General features: G+C 37.9%; 1 protein-coding gene across 1 annotated transcript in view; it reads right to left on the bottom strand.

The window, feature by feature from the left end:
- The window catches only part of LOC136686159 (mediator of RNA polymerase II transcription subunit 13-like), a 140,946-nt gene that overhangs the window by 32,979 nt on the left and 80,063 nt on the right, over positions 1–27,904 (bottom strand). Inside the window, exons 3-5 of the mRNA XM_066659735.1 lie at positions 26,933–27,017; positions 23,777–23,860; positions 325–476 (exon numbers count right to left, since the gene is read on the bottom strand). Of these exons, the coding sequence (XP_066515832.1) occupies positions 325–476; positions 23,777–23,860; positions 26,933–27,017 (321 nt within the window). The remainder of the gene's footprint in view (positions 1–324; positions 477–23,776; positions 23,861–26,932; positions 27,018–27,904) is intronic.

Below are 27,904 nucleotides of genomic sequence, written 5' to 3'. Positions count from 1 at the left end.
CTGATTTTTCACTGAGTTTTCTATTTAACTCAGTAATATTATAAAAACTTCAATATTCACATTTCCTTACACAAATACTGACTTTTCCTTCAGTAAAAGTGAATGTAATGTACCTCTGCTGTATGTTTGAGGGTAAATTTACAATAACCGTACACTCTCAGAATAAAAGATACTGTACAGACACATTATTATTTACTAAAAGTACTAAATGTACATTTAACAGCACAACTGTGTTTTTTAAAGTCAGTTTATCACCAAACACTGAATTATGCAGAAACTTTCCGCTTTAAAAGGTGTCTATAGCAGAACACAGGTCTGACTCACCCTGTATGGGGCTGCTGGAGGTCTGGGCCAGACGCACATGCTCCTCAGTGATGTGATACACAGGCTGGTGCTGAGCAATCTCCACACTGGTGCACACATTACTCTCACCATGCAGGAAAAAGGAAAACGAGCAAGAGAGGTGCTCGCTGCTGCTGCAAAGAGAAAGAGAGAGAGAGAGATGCATTGGTCATTTCCCCACTGGCTAATAGAATTTTAAAGGAATGCTGCAATTCTTGGCAACATCTTGCAGTTGCAATCATTCATACAACTACATAACACATCCATTAGAGCTACACACCTGATATCTGCCCACTGGCTTCTATTGCAAAAAAGTTTTTTGACAAGTGGCCATGGTTATAACACTTTCTAAAGTAAAGCCTCGTGCTTAGTAAATAAAACAGAAAACTGAGTTGAGAAATCACTTACAAGGGCAGGTGTTGAACCGAGAGCTGACAGGAGAACACCTGCCCATTGCTTTCAATTAAGTGTAGAGCATGTCAACAGACACTGCTGCTCAGTTACTAAATACAAGATATGCATGAAAAGTATTATAGTAAATTCATTTCTAAAGCTTTTCTAAACATATTTTTATGGTACTCCTCTACACTTTCTTCCCCATCCTCATATAATCATACAACAGAGCAAGCACACTTCCAAAACTTTCCTCCAGAGCAGCAATAATGTGAATAAAGCACTGATAAAGTAAACGTGACCTGTAAACTATATTACACAATAAATGCTTTAGTCCTGTTTTAAATGTAACACAATGCTTTTAATCCATATTTAACTCTCAATTCCTTTTATTTCGCTTTTTGTTCTTACACAAAATGAAAACAATATAAATAAAAAATAAATTCTGCTATACATTTTGCACATTATATATTTCTTTTTAAAATATTCAATTCAGAATATTAAAAAATGCAATGAAATGTGTTCAAATTAGTAAAAATCACTTAGAAAATCCACCAAAGTTCATTTAACTAAGTGCACCCAAACATTTGCATTTGACTGTAACATCTACCTACAGCAAAAATAAAGCAAATCAGTCATTTTTCAATAAACCACATTAAATATTATAGATAGACTATGCATGGTTATTGTTTAGGATATGTTCGTATTGACATTTAATTATTCATAGACTATGTGTCCAAAAGTATCTAGACACATTTTAGAATAAATACAATCTTTACAGACATTCAGCCTAATTACTCTGTATTATTAATTCATTATCCTTCTCTATGCACTTGATCAGGGTCCAGAACATACCCAGAATCACAGGGTATTACACAGTCAGTCACACACACACACACACACACACACACACACACACACACACACCTGTGTATTTTGTTAAATTCATCCATCTGCTAATGTGTATTATTAAAGTTTTGGAGGAATAACCCAGTAAACAATTAGCCGTTGATTCAACGTTGAAATAACTTAATGACTGCCGTCTAATCAACGTTCTCTTAAGGTTGAAAATGAAAGCTGAAAAGACGTCCAAACACAGACATTGAAAAGACGACTATTAGACGTATTTTGGACGTCCATTGACGTTATTAATTGGTCCCGAAATAAATTACCTGTATGAAACGCGTTTTGGACGTCCACTGATGTTATTGATTGGTCACCACTGATAACTAACTTATTAAGATGGATTTTGGACGTCCATTGACGTTTAAAATATGTCCTTGACGGACAGACTACTTTTAGACCTATTTTGAACGTCCAGTGACGTTCCTTGTTTACTGGGAAGAGCCCCTGGGCAATATTATTATTATTATTATTATTATTATTATTATTAGCAGTAGTAGTAGTATATTACTTATACATCTCGTAAAAGATGCTCTTGCATTTTGTATTGTTGACTTCTACACATATGTATTTATTGTACTGCAAGTTTGTTCTACGTTCCCTGATTTGTCCACAAGGGGGCGCTAAGCTCTCAAAGGACTGTGTCCTTCTGTGTGGCACGCGAGCATTCCTCAAGCTCACCAAGAACAACAGAGGACTGGAGGCTTAACAGCACACACACACGCACATGCGCGAGCGCGCGCGCACACACACACACACACACTCACACACGCGCTTGGTGCATTAGCTTTCCTCTGCTACTCCTCACATTTAAATAATTCAGATTCCTGCTGTGCATGAATCTAACAGAAAAAAGCCCCACTACACCAAGCCAACTCTGTCCTAACACCATAACAAGAAACTATTTATAGATGCACACGGTGCCGATGGGAAAAGTCTCTTGTTAGAGCACTGGAGCAGCGCATATAGATACGTTCTCTCTCTCTCTCTCTCCCTCACACACACACACACACTTTTAACCCCATTAAGGCTGGTGTGTATTCTATGAAAAATATGTTGCCCAGAGTCTTCCTCTCTGGCTGCTTCACGCACAGCAGCACACTGGCATTCTTTTAGCATTTTGGTACAAACATGCAAAAAAGTTTGGATAATACCACTTGGATAATCCCAAGGTAATATTTTTGATTATTTGTGATTTTAACACACATTCTATAAAAGAAAATATTTAAATGTTGCATATTTCCGATATTTCCCATTTTGATTTATTTTTATTTTATAATTTTTTTTAATTTGTTGACATTAATGGAGCAGTTTGTCCCTTTCCCACCAGTGACTAGCAACCAGTATTTATAAAAACATTCAGTGCCACAGCAACACTGCAGAGACAGAGCCGCACTTTGTCACAAAGTGCAAAAAATTCACAAAATTACACACACAATCTCTCTCTCGCTCGCTCTCACCCACACCCACACACACACACACACGCATATATATATGGCCTGTAAATATGAATTTGAGAAGAACTGCAAAAATTGAGAAACTGTCCTCAGAGGGTTAAAGGAACACTAGGTAGGATTTTTAATTAAAATTACAGTTTCAAACTCATTGTGATGCCTTACTGAGCAGTAATAGGAAGAAAAGAGACTTTGTCAATGCTACTCTGGGCTCAGCACAGCAGAAACTGCACTATGTAACTTCTGGAGGAGGGTTGGAAACCCCTATACCAACCTTCACCCACACCCCACCCCTTGATTTTAGGACGGGGCTCAGGATCAAAAACACCAAATTGTACCTAATAGCCAATAGCATTGATTTCAGAAGCAATGTCAGATGAACCCTTTAGCCATAGAGTGTATACTCAGCTGTGACACTGCTAAAACAAAACCAACAGTGACATCACAGCTTATCACTCACAGATCAGTAATCAGTGGCTGATGAAGGGTTCTTCAGGGCAGTGGGTAAACGAAAAGGTGCGAGGGGAAATGGGAGGGGCTTTTTGGCGTGTGCTCCGTGTTGACACAGGAGCCAATCAGGCGTGTGTATCCTCCCGCTCCGGTCCTCGATCTTATCAAGAGCTTAGACAAGCCATCAGAGGCGGAATAGACGATAACACTGAGCCTGATAAGATCTCAGTGGGGAACACGGAGGAGAGCACAATACAGCAGCTCAATAGGCTCTTAATGTGTTTTTACAGTACAATGCCATCTTACAAACAATATCACTAAACACACTGCACCCAGATTATTATAACACGCAGAATTCCAGGAAACGCAGAATGGAAACAGTGGAGGGGTTTTGAGAATTAATGTTTACACTTGCTCTGAGGAATAGACACACAGTTATTATACACATCATGTAACAGAAGGGTGTAAACACACCACACAACCGCAGGTTCATTCAATTATATTCTCACAATTATATTCATATATAATTACTGTGTCTAGATTATACACAGAAGAGGAGACTGGATTGTCACAAGGCCTCTACAGCTTTAAAATAGAAATCAAAACACTCTCTTGGATTGTGCTTGGAGCTGTATAGGGAGGCAAAAGTATTTAAATATTTGAATTATATTTATCTGAATATTTTAAATTTGAGTTATATTCATGAGATATTTTAATATATTTGAATTATATTTATTTGAAACTTGAACTATTTATACATATAAACATATAAATCATGGAGTAGGGCTGTGCCATATCATAGCATTAATATTCAATAATATTCTGACTTGTTTGTATAATGACTCAGCACAACAATTCTGTGTTTCTTTTGTTATTTACTGTGAAGCTTTAAGGTTACTTTTTGTAGAACTGTTTCCTTTTGCTGTTAAGCAAATGTTTACTGATTTCTTTTGTTACTTCTTCATATTTGAAACTGTTATATTTGTAGTCAAAGAAATTTTTTAATAAACAAAACCATTTAATGCTATTAATATATATTCAGATATGTAATTAAATTAATATTAATAAAATATTTATTTTGTTGCATTAGTGTGTTCTTGAAATAAATAAAAGTAGTTTTCAGTGTTTTGTTCATATCGCCAAGAATATCGTTATGGCCAAAACACCCTGAAATATCATGATATCATTTTAGGGCCATATCACCCCCCCTCCCCCCACCATCATGGAGTTCAATTTTAACAATGCCTTTTTGTGTGTTTTGAAATTGTGAGGTGGTAAAAAATGTTACTTTTCCAGAGACGCCCCATGGTTGACCTCTGACCTAGATCTGAATTTCTGAGATCTGAAATTTAAATTGTTTTAATCTTAATATTCTACCAGCTCACAGTTATTAAACACAAACTAATAAAGCATTGTTAAAGTCCATCAAAAGTGTTAAAGTCCAAAAAGTTCATCAAATGGCATGTAAAAATGATAAAAAAAAAAAACAGGTTATCATTTATTTAGCTCTATTTTTGACGTTGGAAATGTTTTGGATGGTGCTCCATCACTTCAGAGTTTCACTGCTCCAGTGCTGAGGGACTTTATACCCCTCTAGATGGAGCTGGTCTAGACAGGCATCATAAAAACAACAAGTTTTGCATGTAATATTTAAATACGGTAAGTTATTTTGACTATAACATGAAACCATTAGGTGAACAATGTTTTATGGCCCCACAGCAGTTGCGCCCTGAAGCTGTGCTTGGCAGTAAACTCTACAGCTGGATCCAGGTTCGAGTTTCAGATGTGTGTGTGTGTGTGTGTGTGTATGTCAGTGTTGTTTGTGGCCAAGGGTCCCAGTGGACGCAAGTGGCCGCATTTTGGAAATAAAAACAGCAGGCCTTTTTTCCCTGTAGCTTTGTGGCTTACTGTAGCAGGCAGCTGGGCATCTGTACTGTTACCCAGAGAATAGTTCATTCTGCTCTCAGAACGCCATGATGCCAACATGTGCTCAATGTGACCACGACCTGAAAACCAAGAAGCTGTAGAATTTACAAACATCACATCTATCAAAGACACACATGGGCAAAGTCATGCAAATGCCCCTGTCAATGTCATTAAATATCAGCAGAGCTGGATTTTAAGTTTACTACATCTTTTGAACACAGCAGCTGTCTTTCACATTGTGTGGAAAAATCATGGCCAAAAGAAATTATCCACAATGACTTGGAATAAAATCTTTTTTACACTGAATTCCATTGAAAGTTAAGAAGGTTTTTTCCAACTTTTGTAAAATTACTACTTTGGTGATACATGTTCATCATTAGAGGGTGGCACAGTGGTGCAGCAGGTAGTGTCGCAGTCACACAGCTCCAGGGACCTGCAGGTTGTGGGTTCGAGTCCCGCTCTGGGTGACTGTCTGTGAGGAGTTTGGTGTGTTCTCCCTGTGTCTGTGTGGGTTTGCTTCAGTTTCCTCCCATGTTCCAAAAACACACATTGGTAGGTGGATTGACAACTCAACAGTGTGTGTGGCCCGGTGAAGGACTTGCGCCCCCTCCAGGGTGTGTTCCTGCCTTGCGCCCAATGATTCCAGGTAGGCTCCGGACCCACCGGTTACAGACAATGAATGAATGAATGTTTATCATTAGGCAGCAACATATGTCTCTTATCACAGTTTCCACAACAAATAGCTCTCTGCATGAGGCCCAATTTGACCTTGTGCACATGTAAGATATCATTTGGACCTAAACTGAAGATGGTACAAAAGTTTAAAAACATTTCATATCTCCTCTGAAAGCACACCTTTACGTAATTTTCACAGAAAATGTAAAGAAATGCACAAATCCACTAACAACACACAGTGAGAAGTCAGATGACCTCAAGTATCTCAACCCCTATTCAATACCTCCGAACTCTGCATTGTATTATCACAAAGATATTCATAAAACACAGGATCTGACATACGGGCACGTTCAGAGACTCAGAGTATAAGTCATTTTTACATTAGCCAATATTAAAACCCTTTAAAGCTGTTTGTGATCCAGAGCTAATCATCCAACATCAGTGCCTGACCTCACTAATGTTCTCATGGCTGAAGGCCAGCAAATATTCACAGCAATGCTCAAACATCCAGTGTGAGTCCACTATCTGTACCTTGAGTGAACAGCACTGGACCTGTACAGGTTCTTTTTTTTCTGACAGTGTATAATTAACATATCCATTGCATTTATTGTTACTATGATTAAACAAAACAGGGATTAGCTCTTACCACCACAAACTACACTCTGAATAAATGCCTGCACGCACTCTGAGAAAACACAGTGCATCCGACAATAAAGAAAGCCTTGAGCACCATTTATACAGTCATAGGAGACATGGCAGCACTTAGAAAGCTCTGATCCTGTTATGATTTATTCCACTCTGAGCAGCATGAATGTGCCTGGGCTGTGTAACAGATTATAGTATATATTTCATACAATGTACATAATATACGCATAGTGTTAAAATTATATTACGTCCAAAAAGATTTATAAAACATTCTAGTTCCATTTGCTCCTATTCAGAGTTAATTTTTCTTGTTGTGTTTTGATTTTTCCTCTTAGAAAATTGCCAGGCCGAACCACGCAAATGACTTTACAGGTGTAGGAAAACACCATCTGAATTTAGAATAAGAGTGAATGGATCAAAATACATTTTTTATTAATCCATTAATCCTGAGTATTTCAACACCAATAGAAGTAATTTGGATTTCAGTCATTGTGGATATATGAGATTTTGACACTGGAGATATATATCAATGTGAACCTGAATTAAATATAGAGTGGGCCATTTATATGGATACACCTTAATAAAATGGGAATGGTTGGTGATATTAACTTCCTGTTTGTGGCACATTAGTATATGAGAGGGGGGGGGGACTTTTCAAGATGGGTGGTGACCATGGTGGCCATTTTGAAGTCGGTGATTTTGGATCCAACTTTTGGATCAAAAAGTTGTATCAAACTCATTGGGAATTTCACAAGAAAACAATAGTGTGCTTGGTTTTAACGTAACTCTATTCTTTCATGAGTTATTTACAAGTTTCTGACCACTTATAAAATGTGTTCAAAGTGCTGCCCATTGTGTTGATTGTCAATGCAACCCTCTTCTCCCACTCTTCACACACTGATAGCAACACAGCAGGAGAAATGCTAGCACAGGCTTCCAGTATCCATAGTTTCAGGTACTGCACATTTTGATGGTATGGTGTTGTATATGGGGTACAAAGATAGTGGGGCCATTCTTCATAAGTGGAAACCTCAAGACCACTGGATATGTGAAACTGCTACATGATGATGTGCCACATTATGGGTGTCAGGTCCGAACATTCCTAGATGAGCAGTTTCCTGGAAAGTGGATTGGTCGTTGTGGGCCAGTTGAATGGCCCCCAAGGTCTCCTAATCTGACCTCCTGAGACTTTTATCTTTGGGGTCATCTGAAGGCAATTGTCTATGCTGTGAACATATGAGATGTGCAGCACCTGAAACTACGGATACTGGACGCCTGTGCTAGCATTTCTCCTGCGGTGTTGCTATCAGTGTGTGAAGAGTGGGAGAAGAGGGTTGCATTGACAATCCAACACAATGGGCAGCACTTTGAACACATTTTATAAGTGGTCAGAAACTTGTAAATAACTCATGAAAGAACCATTGTTTTTCTTGTGAAATTCCCAGTAAGTTTGATGTGTCACATGACCCTCTTACCATTGAAAAAACAAAAGTTGGATCCAAAATGGCCGACTTCAAAAAATTCAATCTTGAAAAGTTTCCCCCCTCCCATATACAAATGTGCCACAAAAAGGAAGTTAATATCACCAACCATTCCCATTTTATTAAGGTGTATCCATATAAATGGCCCACACTGTATATTGTCAACACATTTTTTTTAATCACATATGAAGATTAAATATCAGCTGAGTGCATATTGCTGCCCTGTGACGTTCAGAGTGAAATGTACACAGTGATTGCTCATCGATGCAGAACTTCACAGCGCTGCACTAATGCACTGAGAGAAGTGTCACACACCGGAAGATCACACACATGACCGGAGTCTGTTCTTCATCCCTTCATCTCACCACTCTTTCACCTTCTCAGTAAATGCCATGCTCAGCATTCGCCTGAAGTGCTACTACACCAGTACAGTAATAATAAATGAACAGAAAAGATGCTGCCTCATGACCTGAGACAGAGAGGGAGAGAGGGAGAGGGAGAGAGAGGGGGAGAGAGATGTCTAAACCAATTTTCATCCAGCCATCAGCTTGGAAATTAAATGAAGAGGATATAAAGCAGTGGTTTCTTAACCCTTAGACTTACAGTGGTTTAGATGTGCTACATAAAATACTAAATCAATGAAGTACTTGCCGACATAACGAATACAGTTATGAATTATGAATTCTGGTTTTATGTGTTCAATTCCACAGTCCTAACTTTTAACAAACAGAATTACATTTAAAGGAACAAGTGATAGTCACTATGGCTCAGTTCCCAGAAAGGTTTCTTTGCATGATATCATTGGAGGACAATTTTTAAGTCGCTAAAGAAATTCCCAGGGGGATTTTCTCAAGAGAACCATGGGATGAGGAATCTTTTAAAAGCTTGGAGGACTTCTACATAATGTAACGGTTTTAAGAAAAATTCTTATAGGGAAAAGAATCACATAATTAATGGGATGTTCTTTTAGAAAATACTTTTTAAAAAATTAAATGCAATTAAAAAATTTTAACACGCAATTTATATATTTTTTGAAGATGAGAAAAGATAATCCTTTAACAGTCCTACACCAGACACCAGGGAGATATAGAGTTACAGCAATTACAGCAGCAGACGGAAGCAAGGCACACAACAATAGCAAGAGGCAACACACTAAATATTAACAATATAAACAAATGTTATTAGAAATCAAAATCAAAATACGTGTTAAAAGTTAAGAATATTTCTATCCAAAATTGTATATGAAAAACTAAACTTGCATTACTTGTGGAGAATATATTGCCCTTTGGTATATGATATGATAATGCTACATTCTGCATTCTATAAATGTATAGCGAGTGTGTGTGTGTGTGTGTATGTGTGGTCTTCCGGGAGCAGTGTTTTCTTTCCAGGACCCCTTAAACTCCACAGAGCTGTTTCAGTAGCTGTGCTCCAATTCATGATGTAACATTGAGGATTTCTTGACTGTTACATATCAGCAAAGAGGACCCCCCCCCACACACACACACACACACACACACACTCTCTCTCTGTTATTGACTCTGTTTTGCCCCCCACATGAACCTGCCATTGACAACCTAACTACATTTCCCAAAATCTCTGAAAGACAGGCATCACCATAAATCGGGGGTACATATACACCTTGAACACCTTGAAGAACTTTAAAATGATGGTAAATAATGTTAACATTATGTGAAAAATTATGAGAGCTTACGCTTGATGAATAAGATTTTGCAGATATCTATGTAGGCTTAAGGGCGTTGTCATGAAACGCTTCGTCTTAAACGTCTCTATAGTAAAGTGTAACAGGGCTAGTTGAGGGACTAACCCAATTCTTCTGTGATGGTACTCAAAGAACACTTAAAGTACCTTAGTTTTAAGAGTGGCCAATGAAAATGTTAATACTGTAATATAAAACCCAATGTAGTTACTCACTCTGTGTCACTGCATAATGTGAAATGTACTTACATTTTAACTACGATTTGAGAAACGTCTGCACTGTTAGCTTGAAAAGTTTGCTGTCTGAACCAGAGGGATTATAATGGAAGGCAGTTATTCCTGCTCATAACGTAAGCAGCACTGTGATCTCTAAACTACATCTCTTAACACATTTGTGGCTTTATCAACACGACAGTTAACTTTTTACTGAAGGGAAGCTTTTATTTTATTGGTATATATTTGGTCTGTTTGTATATTCCTCCTGTTATTTTTGCCATATCTACCATAGAGATTTAACCAACAGCAGTTGTCAAAATCATTATCATCATCATCATCCATAAAATAAGCTATATATCGTGGATGAATGCTACTAGTTTCTTGCCTCGTCAGCAGGTGCCTACACAATTTAGTACCTAGAGACTATTTAAAGGAACACTAGGCTTAGGGCTGGGCGATAAGTCCAATTCATAACCAAATTATATTATAATATAGTTCTTTATGTCTGTCGATACGATATTGATATGAGCAATATAAAATACACAAAAAAAACTGCCAAGAAGAAACATAACATCAGCATCCTTGGAAAATGGCGGGGAAAATTGGCCATGACTAGAACAAACATGAGACTATATATATATATATATATATATATATATATATATATATATTGGTGTTTGATTGTATGAACACCTCATACTGAATGTGTGAACTATAAGTAGATAATGTACCTGTGTGTGTGTGTGTGTGTGTGTATGAAAGAAAGGCTCAGTGTGATCAGAAGTGCGTGAATAATTTAGCTCAGTACAGACTCAATGGCTGCACGCTTAACACACAGATCTCAGCATGCTTTAATAGACCGGCACTGCGCACAATTAATACATTTACACTGGAGTCAATCAGAAACTACAGCAGTAAACAAAGCAGAGCATGGCCAAACAATTTACCATCCACATGGTGTGTGTTTGTGTGTGTGTTCCATGTCATATACATTTGTCTAATGTCATGTTTCAGTCTGAATGCATGTGTGCAAGTACAAATCACTTACACCTAACCATGTCAGACATCCAGTAATTCTCTATTTAGTAAAAGAAAATCTGCATAGAATTATTGTCAGAAGATAAACTTATGTGTCCTTTATTGGCTTATTTAAAGGAAAACTAGGTAAGATTTGCTCCTGGGCTCCCCCTGCAATTGCAGAGTGTATTTCACTTTTACAACATTGTCCTGAAATCAGGGGATGGTTTCCTACCCTCCTCCAAAGGTTACATTGTGCAGTTTCTGCAGTGCTGAGCCTTGAGAGGCTCTATTCTCTCTGTCACAGATCAATGAAGCATCACAATGATATTAACGCTGTAATTTTAAGGTAAAAATACAGCCTAGTGTTGCTTTAATATTTTGCATAATTCAAGACTGATTGCACTGTATGGTGTCAAAATAGGACCACAAGTTTTGAGAACCAAACAGCAGAATCCATAACCAAACAATTTTTAAAAGAAGAAGACTGTTATTAATATTGAGAGCTTTAAAAACAGGTTACTAGTTTATTTTTTATTTGAGCTTTTCTTTGCACTTCTTTTAATCAGCCATTGGCTGCTGAAGATAAGCCCCACCCACTGAGTATGCCCCATACACACCTACTGTTGATAGAATTAAATTTTGTGTGGATTCAAAATTAATTTCAATTCTTGCATAAAGATTCAGCTTTTGGGTCCTATGTGGATGTCTTAGCACTGTTTCAACTGAAATAGAAGTAATCCACACTACTGTTGACACCAGTAGTGGTTTTAAGTGATGTACACTACTTTAAAATGCAAACATAGAAGACTGTAAATCTCTGTTGAGAAATATTGCCAATGGAATCTTAAGCTCTAGAGCAGCTGCACATGGGCCTGTAGACACCATGCCCAATGCCAGGTGTGGGTTAGAGGGGCATAAAGCCACTTCAGAGCATTTGGACTGCATTCTCTAGAGTGCTGAAGCTCCATCCAATACTTCTTTGATGAGCTGGTGTGTTTTTTTTTTTTCAGAACTTTCAGAACTTTACATTCCAGATCCGTACCTGAACTCTCTAATGCTCTGTGTCTGCAAAAGTGCGCAAACCTCACAGAACATTATGTATTTCATGCTCTATTTTTTCCAAGTTGCTAACATCAGCAAATAAACAGAAACTGTATCCTACAATTTGCAGAAAAACTCTATGTTTGTTCCCAGTGGAGGATGTGTGATCAATAAAATGGTACGACTGGAAACTGAGAGGGGTTTTATGTCCAAAAATGACACTGAGTAGAACACTACGGGTTGTTACCCACACAGTCTACAACTTGCGCATATAATACTATATCTATATAATCTTATCGACACTTTTATAGTTACGGCAGTAAAGAGAGGGGAGAAGGCATGGTGCTAGATGCAGTGCAGCTATACGACGCTGCAATAATCTTTACGAGTCTCCTCTCCTCTGAAGGAAAGTGGTGTGAATGGAAACGTGTAGAGCTATAACTCGAGTAACTGCCAGTTCTAATGAAAACTGCTGATTTTGGTACTTCATTGAGTAATCAGTTTTCAAAAGACTGCGTATAAAAACCGACTTCATCAATAATTTACACCATTGACAACATCACACAAGAGACGCTTATCTGGCAACCCTCTCAGAAGGCGTTAGACGAGATGCTGGAACATATCTGTGGTGCCATCCAGGCACAATAACCATAGTGAGGTCAGGTATTGATGTTGGATAATTAGTGCTGCTCTATCACTCCAGAGCCCTACTCACAGTTCTACCGCTCAGTTGTACTGGGAAAACGCGGCCTTCTGGTTTTAGGTCTCTGAAAACAGGGGTTTTCGAAAACTGATATTTTTGGAAACACAGACATCACAGAGCATGCCTGACTCTGACTTTTAGATGTACATTTAGTAATTTCATGACTTGTGTAGTGCACTACATAGTATGGTGTGATTTGGGATTAAACCTTTGTTTCTCTCATACATCATGATGTAATAATGTCTCTTTATGCGGTATTATGGCCTTATTTATGCGGTATTATGCGGTATTAATTATGCGGTATTATGGTATTATTTTCGTATTTGTCTGGACGGGTTTCCTACAGTCCTACATAGTGCAGTCTCTGCAGTGCTGAGGCCAGAGTAGCAAGGACAGAATCTCCCTATTACAGATAAATGAAGTGTCACAATGATTTTGATGCTGTAATTTTAAGGTATACTCCCTAGTGTTGCCTTAAAGGAACAGGTGTCTATCTGAACAGGGCAGTTCAGATGGGGAGAATGGTGCTGTTTTGTTTGATTCATGTGGTATACTGAAAACAAACTAATGTTCCTTTAAAACAGCTCAATTCACTCATTAAAAGGGGCATTTACAAACATTTGGACATAGTTCAACACAGCACTCAAATGTGAACCCAAGCTGTCACTAGGGAAATCGGGCCACTCTCAGTACAAACTGGTTACTAAGCTAAAGTAGCAGCCCAGAGATCCACAAAGGACCAGGGGCCTAAGAAGTGGCCCGATCACAGGGAGAGCACCAGTATTTTCAGTGGTGACATGTTAGGTAGCTGACGCTGGAAGCTGTTCAACTCTTCTTCATCAGCAGCAGGTTGAAACACAGCAGGCCCGTCTTAATAAATGTAATCAACTTTAATGTACTATCACATGTATGCATGTGAAACTGCAAATATTGGATGTAAGCCTTGAGGTCCATATCAGTAAAAGTATCTGAAATGTGTTTTTGTAACAAACTGTATTTCCATATTATTTATACCTAGCTATTCAGCCCACAGCCATTTATCTCCACACATTCATGCTGGGTGTTCTGCTCTTAGCATGAGGATCAATATATTAATAGAATGTGCCAGAAAAGAGTCCATTTCCATATTGGCGCAGAAATAACAGCAGTCAGATATTTTGATGATAGAAAGATGGTGGAAATGATTATAACTAACAGCAGTCAATTGATTTAAAAATTAATTCACTGCACAATTGGCTTAATTTAAACCTTAAATGTTTAAGCTGTTAATAATTAATATTTTAATGCACAAAAACAGTACCAGTGTAACATGAATACAATAGCATTATATTTATATTAGTACATCACAAAAATAAAGTGAAAAATGCCTGAATGCCCTTGTCTTTTTGGGAGGGAGATAAATGTGTAGTGTGACGTGTCTAAAACGCAGGCGCAGGAAAACTGTTCTTTTGTACCTTATTATAATATCTCACTGTAGTTTTGAGGATTTATGGATTTTAATCTCTTAAATTGCTGTGAAAAACTTTCAGGGAGAGCTTAAGCATTGGACACAGAAGCTATCAAACAATAAACACCTCTATTTTCCAGCTTCAACTACTTTTCAAAAGACATACAGAGGGATTGTGCATGTATGCATGGGTGTGGGTGTCTGTAAGAGAGAGCGAGAGAGGAAGCGAGAGAGAGAGAGAGAGCGAGAGAAAGAGAGGAAGTATAGGATTGAGAGTTAGTAAACATATTTAAGAAGTAAAAATAAAATGCAATCTACCTTCTGAACTCAACAGTAGTGATGCTGTGTTGCAAAATAGATTGCTAATATATCACCAGGTAAATTTACCAGCTCTGTAAAATGAGGGATTGATGGGTGGATGCTTTAAAACATTAACTAGGTGTGTGAACACATTCTTTCTGACAGAACTAATTATAACATTTTTAGAGGTGATGTAATTCACAGAACTGCCTTGTAACTCACTCACTCCGTCATTAACATTCATACTCACTCACACATTTTTAGCCTAAAATTCTCCACAAGGTGGCACCACTACTGCACTACTTAGGGGTACTGTTTTTTTTTTGGTATAAACCCATACAAACATCTTAAATGCACCTGAGAAAATGTAAATAAAATTCAGATGAATTGTCAATTGGATTTTTCAGGGTTGCCAGATGTGTTTTTCAGCATTAGCAGACTGGATAAATATGCAGCAAAGTGTACAAACCTGAACAGATGACATAAAGCCCAACTTTCATACAATTAATCCTAAGTTTTCATGTGTTTTTAAATGCCTGAAAAGGCTTTCCTGAATTAAATTAACTCTGTAGTGCCAGCAATGTCTTCTTCCCCTCTCTTTATGATGTAAATTCCGCAGAATAATATTTGTTACATTTACAAGTGAGCATGCCATTTCAGCCCTCAAAAACAGCGGCTAAAGATTTAATTAAACAAACGTGTTATTAAAGTGTCACTGGTGGGTAAACGGAGCTTGATCAAATTACAAACAAATCATTTTCTCCCCCCAGCAGCTTCACAGAGGTGATTACTGTTGCTGTCATTTTATTTCCGTTGCATATCCAACCAATCAATGCCGCATAAAGAGATAATACTTGCTTGTGTGAGGAGCCGATCAATAAAGCAATAGCAGAAACTAATCCCATCAGCTACTGCTACACTACCACCCAAAACAATTAGCACATCAAGCCACGAGGCATGTCATGATGCAGCATGTTTCAGCAGAGTGAAAGAGGATAAGGTTAGGGTTAAGAGGCAAGGTCCCGATTCTGTTTGAACGGACTGCAGAGATTTGTCTGGGATTTTGTCACTTTTTACTTGCATTTTATTTCTTCATTTTATTACATTTTAAAGTTTATCAGGTCTCACCAAAGTAAACAAGCACCTGATACCAATAAGCAAAGTATTACCTGCATCCAAGCAGTTTTTATTTATTTATTGTATTTATTTTTTATTTTATATACAAAATAACATAGAAAAATATATCTTTATAAATCACTTGTATAAATTTCACTTATTGTGGATGTAATATGATTAATATAATCACAGATTATTACACCACTCTGTTATCAAAGCAGTTGGACTGGTTTCGTTCTCCAATTTTAAATATTTCCACACATTTTATGCAGACATTTTCGCTGTGTCCTGCCACAAACTTCACTCTCTGTTTATGACTCCTGTGAGTCTGGATTAGGCTTAGGTTTATGGTCAATAAAGCAGATACCACTCTGTTTAAAAAAATAAAATGCCTAGACCAGCCCCAAATCTGGTCTTTGAGATCAGATCAGGACATCTACAGATACATAAACAAGCAGCCAAGCTAGGCAGCTGAAAGTACCTGCTTCATAGGCCAAATCATCACGCTTGGAGGAGAGCACTTAAGCCCAAAACTAGATGTGTACATATAATACTTATTGAGAATTAAAGAAATGAAACGTGATTAGAAACTTTAATTGCATAACAAAAATATGAAGACATTTGGAACATTCTAGAACGGACTGGGGAGGATTGTATGGCTGTTGTTGGGGGGGGGGGGGGGTTCCAGGCTGCTGGAAGTGGTGCTGGTGTGGGCAATAGGGGGCGCTGTCCCTGTGGTCTTTTTGGATTCCAATGCCTGAGAATAGTGACAGGGACACTGCTTACGAGACATGAAACATGAAAGGTCCTGATTCTCTAAGGTCATTAAAGCATTCTGGGCATTTCCACAAGAGTGGTGGTGTTTCCTTAATGTTCATTTATTCATTTATTCATTCATCCATATTCTTAATGCAACTTTGTAGCTATGGATTTATAGGTTTTCTAACATTCTAAGAAACAACAGCCTGGCATAACCCAACTGCTTATTGATTTGAGCATTATCAGTTGTAAAATTCGAATCAGCACTTTTAACACGAAGCCTCAGCTTGATTCTATCAGCAATGAATGAGAAAAAATATCATATCAAATCACACTTTGACATTGTTAGTCAATCAGAATAGATCATTATCTGGACAAAGGGTGCATAACTGGTCTCAGATCAGTGGGCTCATGGCTATCAGCTGCTTTATTCTTTTTTTTTTTTTTTTTTTTCCTGAGCCGGCTAAGCAGTGTGTAGTGACCCCGTGATGTAGCCTGACACCCAACGTCCGTTGCCAAGGAGATGGCTAATGTCTCAATGTCATTTCTTTCCCCCTGGCCAAAGTGGGCTGGGGGAAAAGCGGCCAAACCCACACATACACACACACACACACAAAACACACAAAAACACACACATTTACACAGGCTTAGACACATCAAAAACAGTCCGGCCATGTGTGTGATCACAAGCACAAAGGGCATGTAAGACATCCAGGTTAATATTAGCAAATCCATAATATTTAAAAAATATGAGCATATGCACACATTGGCTCTTACTGCCAACTGAAGTGACATTCCTCTAAATGCGTTTGCAGGCAGTTTATATAAAAGGCAGCCTAATCCCGATCAACACAATCCAATCCTTCAACTGCCACACTAATGCTTAATTTATAAGCCTCACTCTCTCTCTCTCTCTGTCTCTCTGTCTCTCTCTCTCTCTCTCTCTCTGTCTCTCTCTCTCCTCACACACACACACACACACACACACCCTCCCTCCTATCTCTCTCTGTGGGAGTCTGATGCAATCCGTTACCAATGTACAGTGCGCACTCTCCCAGACACAAAGAAAGGAGAGGGGGGAAAAGGAGAGAGAGAGAGAGAGAGAGAGAGAGAGTCAGCAGAGAGATGGTCTGCAGGGAGAGGGAGCAAGGGAATGAGAGAGAGAGAGAGAGAGAGAGAGAGAGAGAGAGAGAGAGAGAGGTGGGAGGGGTGCTGCATCTCTTCAGAGATGTGATGGTACTCCCCATGCCCTGGGCAATACAAGGGAATGAGACTTAACTAAGCTTTACACGGGTTACAGCGCCACCTGCAGGTCACTGAAGCTACTGCTTTACAAAAAATAATATTAATAAAGAAAACTGAACACAAAGAAATGTAACCTGCAGAAATGACTACACTGCATTACACCAAATGATATTTTAATTCCAAACAAGTTATACTTTAATATTTACTGCTTTGTTTGTTTACTGTCAGGCAGCTTACAGCATGCAAATAGAGGGCTGTTAAAGGGCTGTGATTTATTTATTATTATTTAATCTTTGTGGATTTGAGCGAGCGAGAGAGAGAGAGAGAGAGAGAGAGAGAGAGATAGAGAGGGAGAAAGTAAACGAGAGTGCTGTGTGTGCATGTGTCTTGGCACATATGGATTTTTGCGTGTTAAGGAATGGCATGTTGTGAGAGGGTGTGTGTTTGAGTGTGTGTGTGTGTGTGCGCGCCCACCCCTCTTTCTCTCTCTGTGTATCTGTGTCTCTCTCTCCTCCTCTCCCACTCGCTCTCTATGTCTCCCCCTCTCTGGAGCAGGCTGTTCAATAATTCACTGCTTGGCTGTGTGTTGGACCCTGCGGGCGGCACAGCAGCTGACAGTGTGGCACAGACAAAGCTGTCAAACTAGAGAAGAATCAGGTGGGCTTAACAGGGTCTTACTCCCCCCACCACACACACACACACACACACACACACACGCACTCTTGTTTTTTATGCAATGTAAGGACAAGTGGTCATGTCCCATATCAATTACTTATCACCACTAGAACAAAACCTTGTTTTTGTCGTAACTCTGACACATTTTATAGCATTAGCAGCTATGTTCATTGTTTTAAAATGATGCAGTGGCATTCTTAACAGGCTGGGGGAATCAAACCTGCCATTTTTGTAATTACTGCAATTTCAGTAGCAGTGATAATCATAACGTGTCTCCATTCTTGTGGCAAATAATGTATCAGTTACTGTACCAATAACACTTCAGCCCATATTAGCTTCAAAGTAGCTACGAAAAAAAAAAAATAAAAAAATAAAAAATAAAAAAAAGACTGTTTTCACAGTCTGAAACTGTCATATTGCAATGACATTCCTACCCGGATAGGGAACTGGACCTGTAATCTTTTTGTAATTACTGTCATTTAATAATAGGAAAGAAAATAATAATAATTACATGCTCCCATTTGTTGGGAAATAATTTCAGGTGCCAATGCCACATGCACAACTGTACACACTTACAAGATAAAAAATAAAAACATGAAAACATTAGTTGTCCTAGAACAAAACATTCCTGTTACATTAACTCCTATTCAAATGAAGCAATTTCTTTTCCTTCTCCTGTAAACCTACCATATAATGATGCTATTAGTGATATTAGGGGGTAGTTGATATGTCAGCAGTCCACATATTACTCAACAAATAAAAGTGAAAGCCTCATATTTACTATTGGTCTGATACTGGAATTACAGCTGATATTTGTAATCAATAATATTGATACCACCCTCCTTTAAAATCCAATACAAACCACAGCATGTTTATATATAAGTCAGCTCCACTGACCATACAGCAGCACTCTGTAGTTCTACAATTACAGACTGTAGTCCACCTGTTTCTCTGCATACTTTCTTATCCCCTGCTCTTCAATGGATAGGACCCCAACAGGACCACCACAGATCAGGTATATATAAAACACACACACACACACACACCAGTCCCAGCATTGGGGGTTGTGGGTTATTCCTGTTTTATCTGGCTTTCGAGAGATTTCTGCCCTGAATGTCTACAAAAACACACACTCACACACACACACAGCAACAACATTAAAATGACATACCCACTACCCCCACCACCCTCAAGTCTAAGAGCTCAGCAGGGGAGCCCTCCAAATCTCAGCTCCTCACCACTGCTCTGATACACACTTAGAGACAGTCTCCTCTCTCTAATACACACACACACTCAGTAATACACAAACACAAATGTAAATATCCTCTTGGTGTGAACCAGTGTACATATGTCCACAAACACACACACACGGTTAGTTCTACATATGCATATAAACATACAGCCACACACACTCTCTGTGTGTCCCAAGAGGTTCTGTGTCTTCATCCCTCCCTTTACAACACACACACAGGCGGCTAAGCCCCGCTCTCTTGAGGGAGAAGACGGCTCCTCATTGTTCTAAGGGGAGTCAAGGGGGGTCAAACTCACACAGACAAGAGAGAAAGAGTGTGTGACAGAGACAGAGCTGAGGATGGATCCTCCACTCAGACTGATATGAGGATCTCCCAGTGTGTAGTCATGACTCCCATCTTTCCTACCCCCCCCCTTTCTCGACCACTTCATTCACTCCATCCTTCATTCACTTGTTTAATATTAAACAGATAAAAGCTTAGATCATCAGATCAGATACAAATACACTACATGTCCAGATCCTCTGGAGACTCTTTCTAATCAGTAATTTCAGCTGTGTATTTAAGGTGCATCATTTGCTGACACAGGTACCAGATTACGCTCACACAACTTACACAATCTCCATTAAAAGCATGTAATAACATGGGACACAATGGAGAAGCCACACACGAGTTTAATGATACTATGCCCGAAGAAAGTCGGTCAACTAGAGAGGTGTAAAGCCCCCCCAGGTATTTGTCTGTGGAGCAGAGGATCTGACTGAGCTCTTTCCAATGCCTTTGAGGTGACCTGGTGTGTTGTGTGTGAACCAGTACAAACTGGGAGCATTAGGGATGCAGTGAACTGGAATTTTGGAGCTGAAATATTAACCAGTATTAAATGGAATTAAACATTGTAAATTTAGAGTCTGAGTGAAACCAATGACAAAACACGTCTAGCACCACGTTATTTAGGGACTACACATGCATCTAAAAAATTAGTGATGCATGATATTTTCAGATTTATATCAGTATCGGACCATTTTTTTTTAATGTCTATGTAAAGTGTCCTTGGGTTTGTGAAAGGCACTATATAAATTGAACTTATTATTATTATTATTATTATCATTTCAAGGCTTTAATTTTATGGCTATTACAGTCCAATAAATGCTGATTTATATTATGCCGGAAGAAACCTGGGTGATGCTCTTGCTTTAAAAAAAGGAAACAAAACAGACAAACATGAATAGATGTAGAAATGAAATGATGAATGTGCAGAAAAAGAAAAAGGCTTGGCTCAGATTCGTCCACGTCTGACAGTGTGAAGCACAAAAGCACTGCTCTTATTGCTGTATTACTGTATTGCTGTACTGTTACACTCCCACTGGCATTCCTTTGTATTACATTTTTTGCTTTAAGTTAATTTTCATTTATTATTATTAATATTATTTGTGTTCATTTGATTAAATGTATTATTTGTAAATTAATATATAAATATTCATTACATCTACTTACCTGCTAGTTATATATAACACTTTGTATATTTTGACAGTACGACATTGTGTGCATAGTGTATAGTCTATTGTAATGTACGCAAAATCTAAGTTAAGCTGTGTACATACTGTATATCTAAATTTATATTTGAAAATTGTATTTTTTGGTTATTAATAGTGTGATGGACTATGCAGCTATTATTCACTCACCTCACACTTGTGTTATGTTATATTACAATAAACCTGATCATTCATTCATTCATTCATTATCTGTAACCTCTTATCCAGTTCAGGGTTGCGGTGGGTCCAGAGCCTACCTGGAATCATTGGGCGCAAGGCAGGAATACACCCTGGAGGGGGCGCCAGTCCTTCACAGGGCAACACACACACTCACACACACACATTCACACTCACACCTACGGACACTTCTGAGTCACCAATCCACCTATCAACGCGTGTTTTTGGACTGTGGGAGGAAACTGGAGCACCCAGAAAAAACCCACGCAGACACAGGGAGAACACACCACACTCCTCACAGACAGTCACCCAGAGCGGGAATCGAACCCACAACCTCCAGGTCCCTGGAGCTGTGTGAATGCGACACTACCTGCTGCACCACCGTGCCACCCCATAAACCTGATCTGTTTTAGATATTTTTTTATTGTTTGATAATTTAATTCAGGTCAATTCAATTATTTTAAGTCTTTAAAGCTGTGACCAGTCTTTCTAAGGACCAGGTAGCTAACTAATAGTGCATTTCCAGTGCTACTTGACTCGAATCGACTCAGCACGAGTTGATTCGCATAAAGCTTGTAGCTTTTCCACTAGCACAGCTCCCCTGCGAAATGGAGCCGTTGATGTTGCAAAACCCCATCTCTAACCTCTTCAAAACACCTTGAGGTAAAGTTACGAGCTGCTGTTGTAAGTCCGATAAAAATACATTTGAAAGCTGCTGTAACTTAAGGGATTTTACAAAACGTGGTTTGTTCTGGATTTGAATGAGTTCTGTATTCTGTGGTGATAGACATGTCTCTGACCAATCAGTGCTCTGAAGGGTTTACACATCACCATTTTGTACCTACTCGGAACGGTTGAAACCCCAGGGGAGCTGGGACTGAAACGGTACCTGGTTCCAAGGACCAGGTACCAGATTTGCCCAGTGGAGAAGCAAAAGAGCAGAGCCAAATCCAGTAGAGTCGTGTAGGTTCCATGCAGTGCAAAAGCACCATAAATGTGGTTAACATTTTTCCCAGGAAACAGCTTTCATTTTATTGTTTGCATGCAGTCTGTTGAAAACGAAAGTGTTATGTAAATAAATGTTACATTTTTCTATGTTAATCCAGGGTTTTTTATCTTTCTGTATGTCATAAATGTGTATATCGGCATCTGTATTTGTATTGGCAGATACATAAATGTATAATACTGGATATCGACATCTGCCCAGAATTCCCATAGCAGTGCATCCCTACTGAAAATAGGGCAACTATTGATTAACGTTCCAAGAGCTGACTGAAGCTCAAAAATCCTAAAGCATCTGTGTAGTTTTCTCATCCTATCTCTCCATCCCTCCAATTCAGTCTAGATCATGGATAATTAATGCAGAAGGGCTCTAATGGAGAGTCCAAGTTCATTGGGATCTGGAGCGAACAACAAGGAACACACAGTGATTGCAAACACTACAAGGTGTGGCAAAAGAAGCCCTCTCCTAAAAGCAGCATTGATAAATCAGACGCAGCCCGAAACTCACACGAGTCAAACATTTGCAATTGAAATGGACTGACAGCCTCCTAATTTGACTCCATTAGCTCTTTCCCAGCATCAATCTGCTCTCATACACACACACACACGGTCTTCTCACACTCTTGTGCACTTGGACCGTCTGGCACCCTCTTTCCTCTCGCACGCTGTCAGCCTTGTCACACGTCCGTGAAGCGTGCGCAGTTCCACCTGCAAACGTGCTGCCACCGAGACGCCATGCGTTCACAGGTGGTGCCGACACCTTCAGGGATGTCTAAACGGTCCCCAGAACGCTGCCGCAAGGTGCAAACTGTTCTGACACCGCACCCCTGGAACATTCTCTAAAGATCTAAAAGGGGCTGAGGGACTCTCACCTCTCTGTCCAGTCAATATCATGTTTTCTTAAAGGAGTACTGTAGCCCTCGGTCATACCACTAAAAAGAAGCACACTATAAATATATATATATATATATATATATATATATATATATATATATATATATATATACATATAGTTGTTGTTGTTTTTTTTTTTTAATAACTCAACCTTGTATTTACACTCATTCTCCATTTATCTATAAAAGACGAAGAATCGAATTGATGCTCCATAGGGCCAGGAAGCTATGGTTAAAATAGATTCAGTTCAAATTCTGTTCAGTTCAAATTTAAAACCACCTCTGCTTCAAAATATAAACAATAATCAGTGGAGAACATGACTGACTGCTATAGAAGGATAGGACTGATAGCAATGGAGTGCAGCTGGGGTCAGTGGTGGGTGGAAGATATAATTCAAGATTCTGGACTTACCTGGTGCTGAGGTGCTTCTCCTCAAGCTCGTAAGGCTTCACAAACCACTTGCCAATGCGCACAAAGTCCTTATCCATTAGACATCTAAAAAAGAACACAAGTCACCTCACTATGAAGCTGAAGTTTGACAAAAATACACTATAACTGATTTAGATATAAGGGCACCTGAGATTATATTATTATTGTTGTTGTTTAATATAATTTATCTTCTTAATAAGCATAATGTTTCTATAAATGTATATATAAATACAATAAATACAGTAAAAGAATAATAATTAATTTTTCCTAAAAAGTAGTAGCTGTGTTGTGAGCGAGTGTGAAGAACAAAGCTTCTTTGCAGATGTTCTCCTTGATCGTATGAATCTGTTAAATCAACAGCACACTTGAGTTAACATAATGAAGTATTTATTTGCCAGTAAAACTAGGTATTGGATGAAAACCTCAAATATTACTGTACTGCCAAGGAGAGGTTTGGAAAGAGTTAAACCAACACATTCACTCACAGAATAGCAGTACTTACTGTAATAGTCGTATTTGTTTTTATTCCAATATTATTATTTTTTTGTTTGTTTCTTGATTTTTTTTAGCAAATAAACTCTTACTGCTCAGTTAAAAAACTTTTTTTTCTCAGGTGCCTAAAACCTTTGCATAGTGCTGTAACGACTCTCAGAAAATCCGAAATTTCCTCTCAGTTTTAAAACATTTAACATTAAACAGTGTAACATTAAAATTAGTGACCTCAACTACCATAAACTGCTCTTCATGTGAACACAGATCTTCAACTGTGTATGAATATGCACTTAAATCATTTCTACAGAAACGCTTGGAACACAATGGGACGCTCTGAAGCCTCACATGAGCTTAAGGTCTCCATGACCAGTGCCAAGGCTCAGACTTCTGGGCTGTAGAGCAGTGGAATTACATTCCCGGACATGAAGAGTTGGAGTTGCTTTTTTTTTAACCCTGAACTTTTTTAACCCTGTACATCCAACATCAGTGTCTGGCCTCGTGGCGCTTTGTGACTGGATGCCTCATAGAAATGTTCCGATATTTGGTGTAAATCATTTCAAGAAGTTGTTAAGGTGGAAAAAGGTGACAAAGTACCTATTAACACTATGAATTTATTAACAAATCTAGTAGAGATTAATTTATTGTTATATGTTCATTGTAAAATTACTTTTTAAAGCATTTCTCTTTGTACTTTCAGTATTAATGCATCAATGCAGGCTGGAATTGAACACATTCATTTCTTAAACGCTAATTAATTCACCAAATTTGGCCACAACTTCCTCCCATAATTCACACATTTTTGTGCCCAGTTATGTAATAGTAGTTTTATTTAGACGTGTATATATACTGCATCACTACTGTTGAGTTCAGAAAGTAGATGTTTTATTTATGCTGAAATATGTATTAAATATCATAACTAATTCTCACTCTTTCCCTCTCTCTCTCTCTCTCTCTCTCTCTCTCTCTCTCACACGTCCATAAAGAGAGAGAGAGCTCCTGTTTTGTCTCCTTTTTTGACTCATGAACTGCGCTGTAGTGTCAACTTTCTTCATTAAATCTTCTGTGACAGATTATAATTAAAAAATCTTTAAAAAGTACACTGAGATATTATTATAAAGTAAAAAAGGATGGTTTCCTCTCACCAGTTTGTCTCAGTTCTATATCACATTCCACACTGCTCCCAAAAATACAAGGAAGTACAAGCATTAAAATGTTATTGTTGTGGTTGGACATGTTTTGAGACACTACTAATATAAATAAAATTCCATCGTATCAATCTTACATTCATTTTTCTTTTACATTTTAACATCCATTATTAAAAGCTTTAGTCTTAGGAAGGGGCAATTCAACTAATCGCACTTAACTGCAGCAAACTGTGCAAATAAGTGCAATATTTTTAAATGACAGAGTTTTATTCCTAGTTTTGCGTAACATATAACTGTTACTCAAAATGTAAACATTCCCCTGCTCTTTTGTGAACAAATAATAACCAAAAAATGAAGTATTTTTGAAATGGCAAGTGAGCTAAGCTCATTCATTAGTGCAATTGTAATGAGTTCATCCAGGAAATAGTGCATTGTATTGTTCAGTTCTTGGGGCTAATATTTTATCCAAAAGTACTAAAAGTACAGTACTATGAAGAAGTCTTAGGCACCTAAGATAATTATATATATTTAAACGAATGCCTTCTCAGTAAACGTGGTGCTTCTATAAAATTGTATATAATCAAAGTAAATAAAAAAATAATAAATAAAATAAAATAAAACAAGAAATATAATATCTTTTTTCTATAAAGTAGAAGGTGTGAGTGAGTTTGAAGAACAATGTTTTATTCAGATTCTCCTTTATTGCATGAATTTGTTAAATCAACAGCACACATTATTTAAAATCTTTATTTACTAACCAGTAAAACTAGGTATTGGATGATAACCTCAAATAATAAGACTTCCACAAGGAGAGATTTGGAAAAAGTTAAACCAACACATTCACACACAGAGTATCACACTCACTGGAGTAATGTTATTTGGTTTTATTCTAATATTGGGTGTTATTTGTTGTTTGTTTGTTTGTTTGTTTGTTTTTAGCAAATAAACACTTACTGCTCAGATAAATAGCTTTTCAAATCTCATAATCTCTTGTGCCTGAAACTTTTGCACAATACTGTATTTAAGAGTTTTGGTTTAGACGATTTAAAGATGGGGATTTGATGTTAGCAATCATGAACATAACTTATTAATACTTATTTTTTTTTTTTTAAATATATTAGCCATTGTCATTTTTAATACTACGCCCATGAAATTCCCATATTTTCAAACATTACCATAAAATGTTTGAATTTTTTATTCTAATTATGTTTAACAAAAAATGCTTTAAAACTAGCCTCTTCTTAGCCTCACAGCTGAAGAAGCAAAAAACAAAAACCTAAAGGAGTGAACTTACAGCAAAACAGTAAACCTACACAAGATGACAAACTCCAAACAGTTTAGTGATGACTCACTGGGTGTGGGAAGATTAAGATTTGGATCCAGTGCTGAACTGCTCTATGAGGCTACAGCCATTTAAAACAACCTCTAACAGGTTTGGATATGATGGTGAGTCAACTTGGGGGCTACTAGGGGGCCGATGGGAAGTATTTTGATACTGTACCTTTCCAGTAGGTTGTGAATGGCCTTGAAGAGGAGTGTCCTGCACTCGTAGGAGAGCCCACATTCCCAAAGTCCCTCTTCCACCACTGAAAAAATAAACAGAAGCACACACATAAGAATCATCTCCGTATGTATCCAAAACTAATAATAAAAAATCCCTGTGAGCAAATCAGAAATGTTACTGCTTGTAGGGCAAAAAACACATTCCTGAGAGCACAATAAATCTGTCAAAGTTAAAGAAACACACTGAAAGGATTTTATTAGGAACAAAAATGCAAACGCATTATCATTTCTTAATCATTTCAGAAAAGAAAGATATATATATATATAGTGATTTTTTTTTCTTTTTTGGAAAAGCCCAGACAACAAGAATCACTGTCTCTTACTGAGTCACTGACTGACTGACTGATACCCGTTGTTGACATGCGCCTGAGGCGAGCAGCAGGTGATGCAACATGCCATTAAATGTTGGCCTCACACCTTTCAACTCAACAAATATATGGCTAATAGATTATAGGAAACATTCCCCAAGAAACACTGGTAAAACAATGATCAAATGTAAATGGTCAAATACTGAATCAACCTATACATCTCTGTGCAAGTCTTAGGCACCTGAGAAAATGAGATAGAAAAAGGTATTTATCTTTTTTTATTTATTATTTATATATAATTTTATACAAGCAACATGCTTAAGGAGTAGATATATTATTTTAATAATAATAATAGCCTTAGTTGCCTAAGACTTTTGCACAATACTGTAAATGTTCAAACAACTGATGAAATAGCAGTATAATCGAATTCAATTTTTTTTACAGAAGATAAGTTTTTTTGTATATTTGTACATTGTGCTCCTTGTGTAACTCTACACATAACTCAGGGTAAATAAGCACTTGGTTAATGGGTATTTAAGTAGACAGGTACAGTACTATGCTTATAATAATCACATATACACAATATATGCTTATAACAAACA

Source organism: Hoplias malabaricus, chromosome 2, assembly GCF_029633855.1.
Source record: "Hoplias malabaricus isolate fHopMal1 chromosome 2, fHopMal1.hap1, whole genome shotgun sequence".
Classification (NCBI taxonomy): Eukaryota; Metazoa; Chordata; class Actinopteri; order Characiformes; family Erythrinidae; genus Hoplias; species Hoplias malabaricus.
The sequence above is the reverse complement of the archived record's forward strand: the minus strand, read 5'-3'. Positions and strand labels throughout refer to the sequence as shown.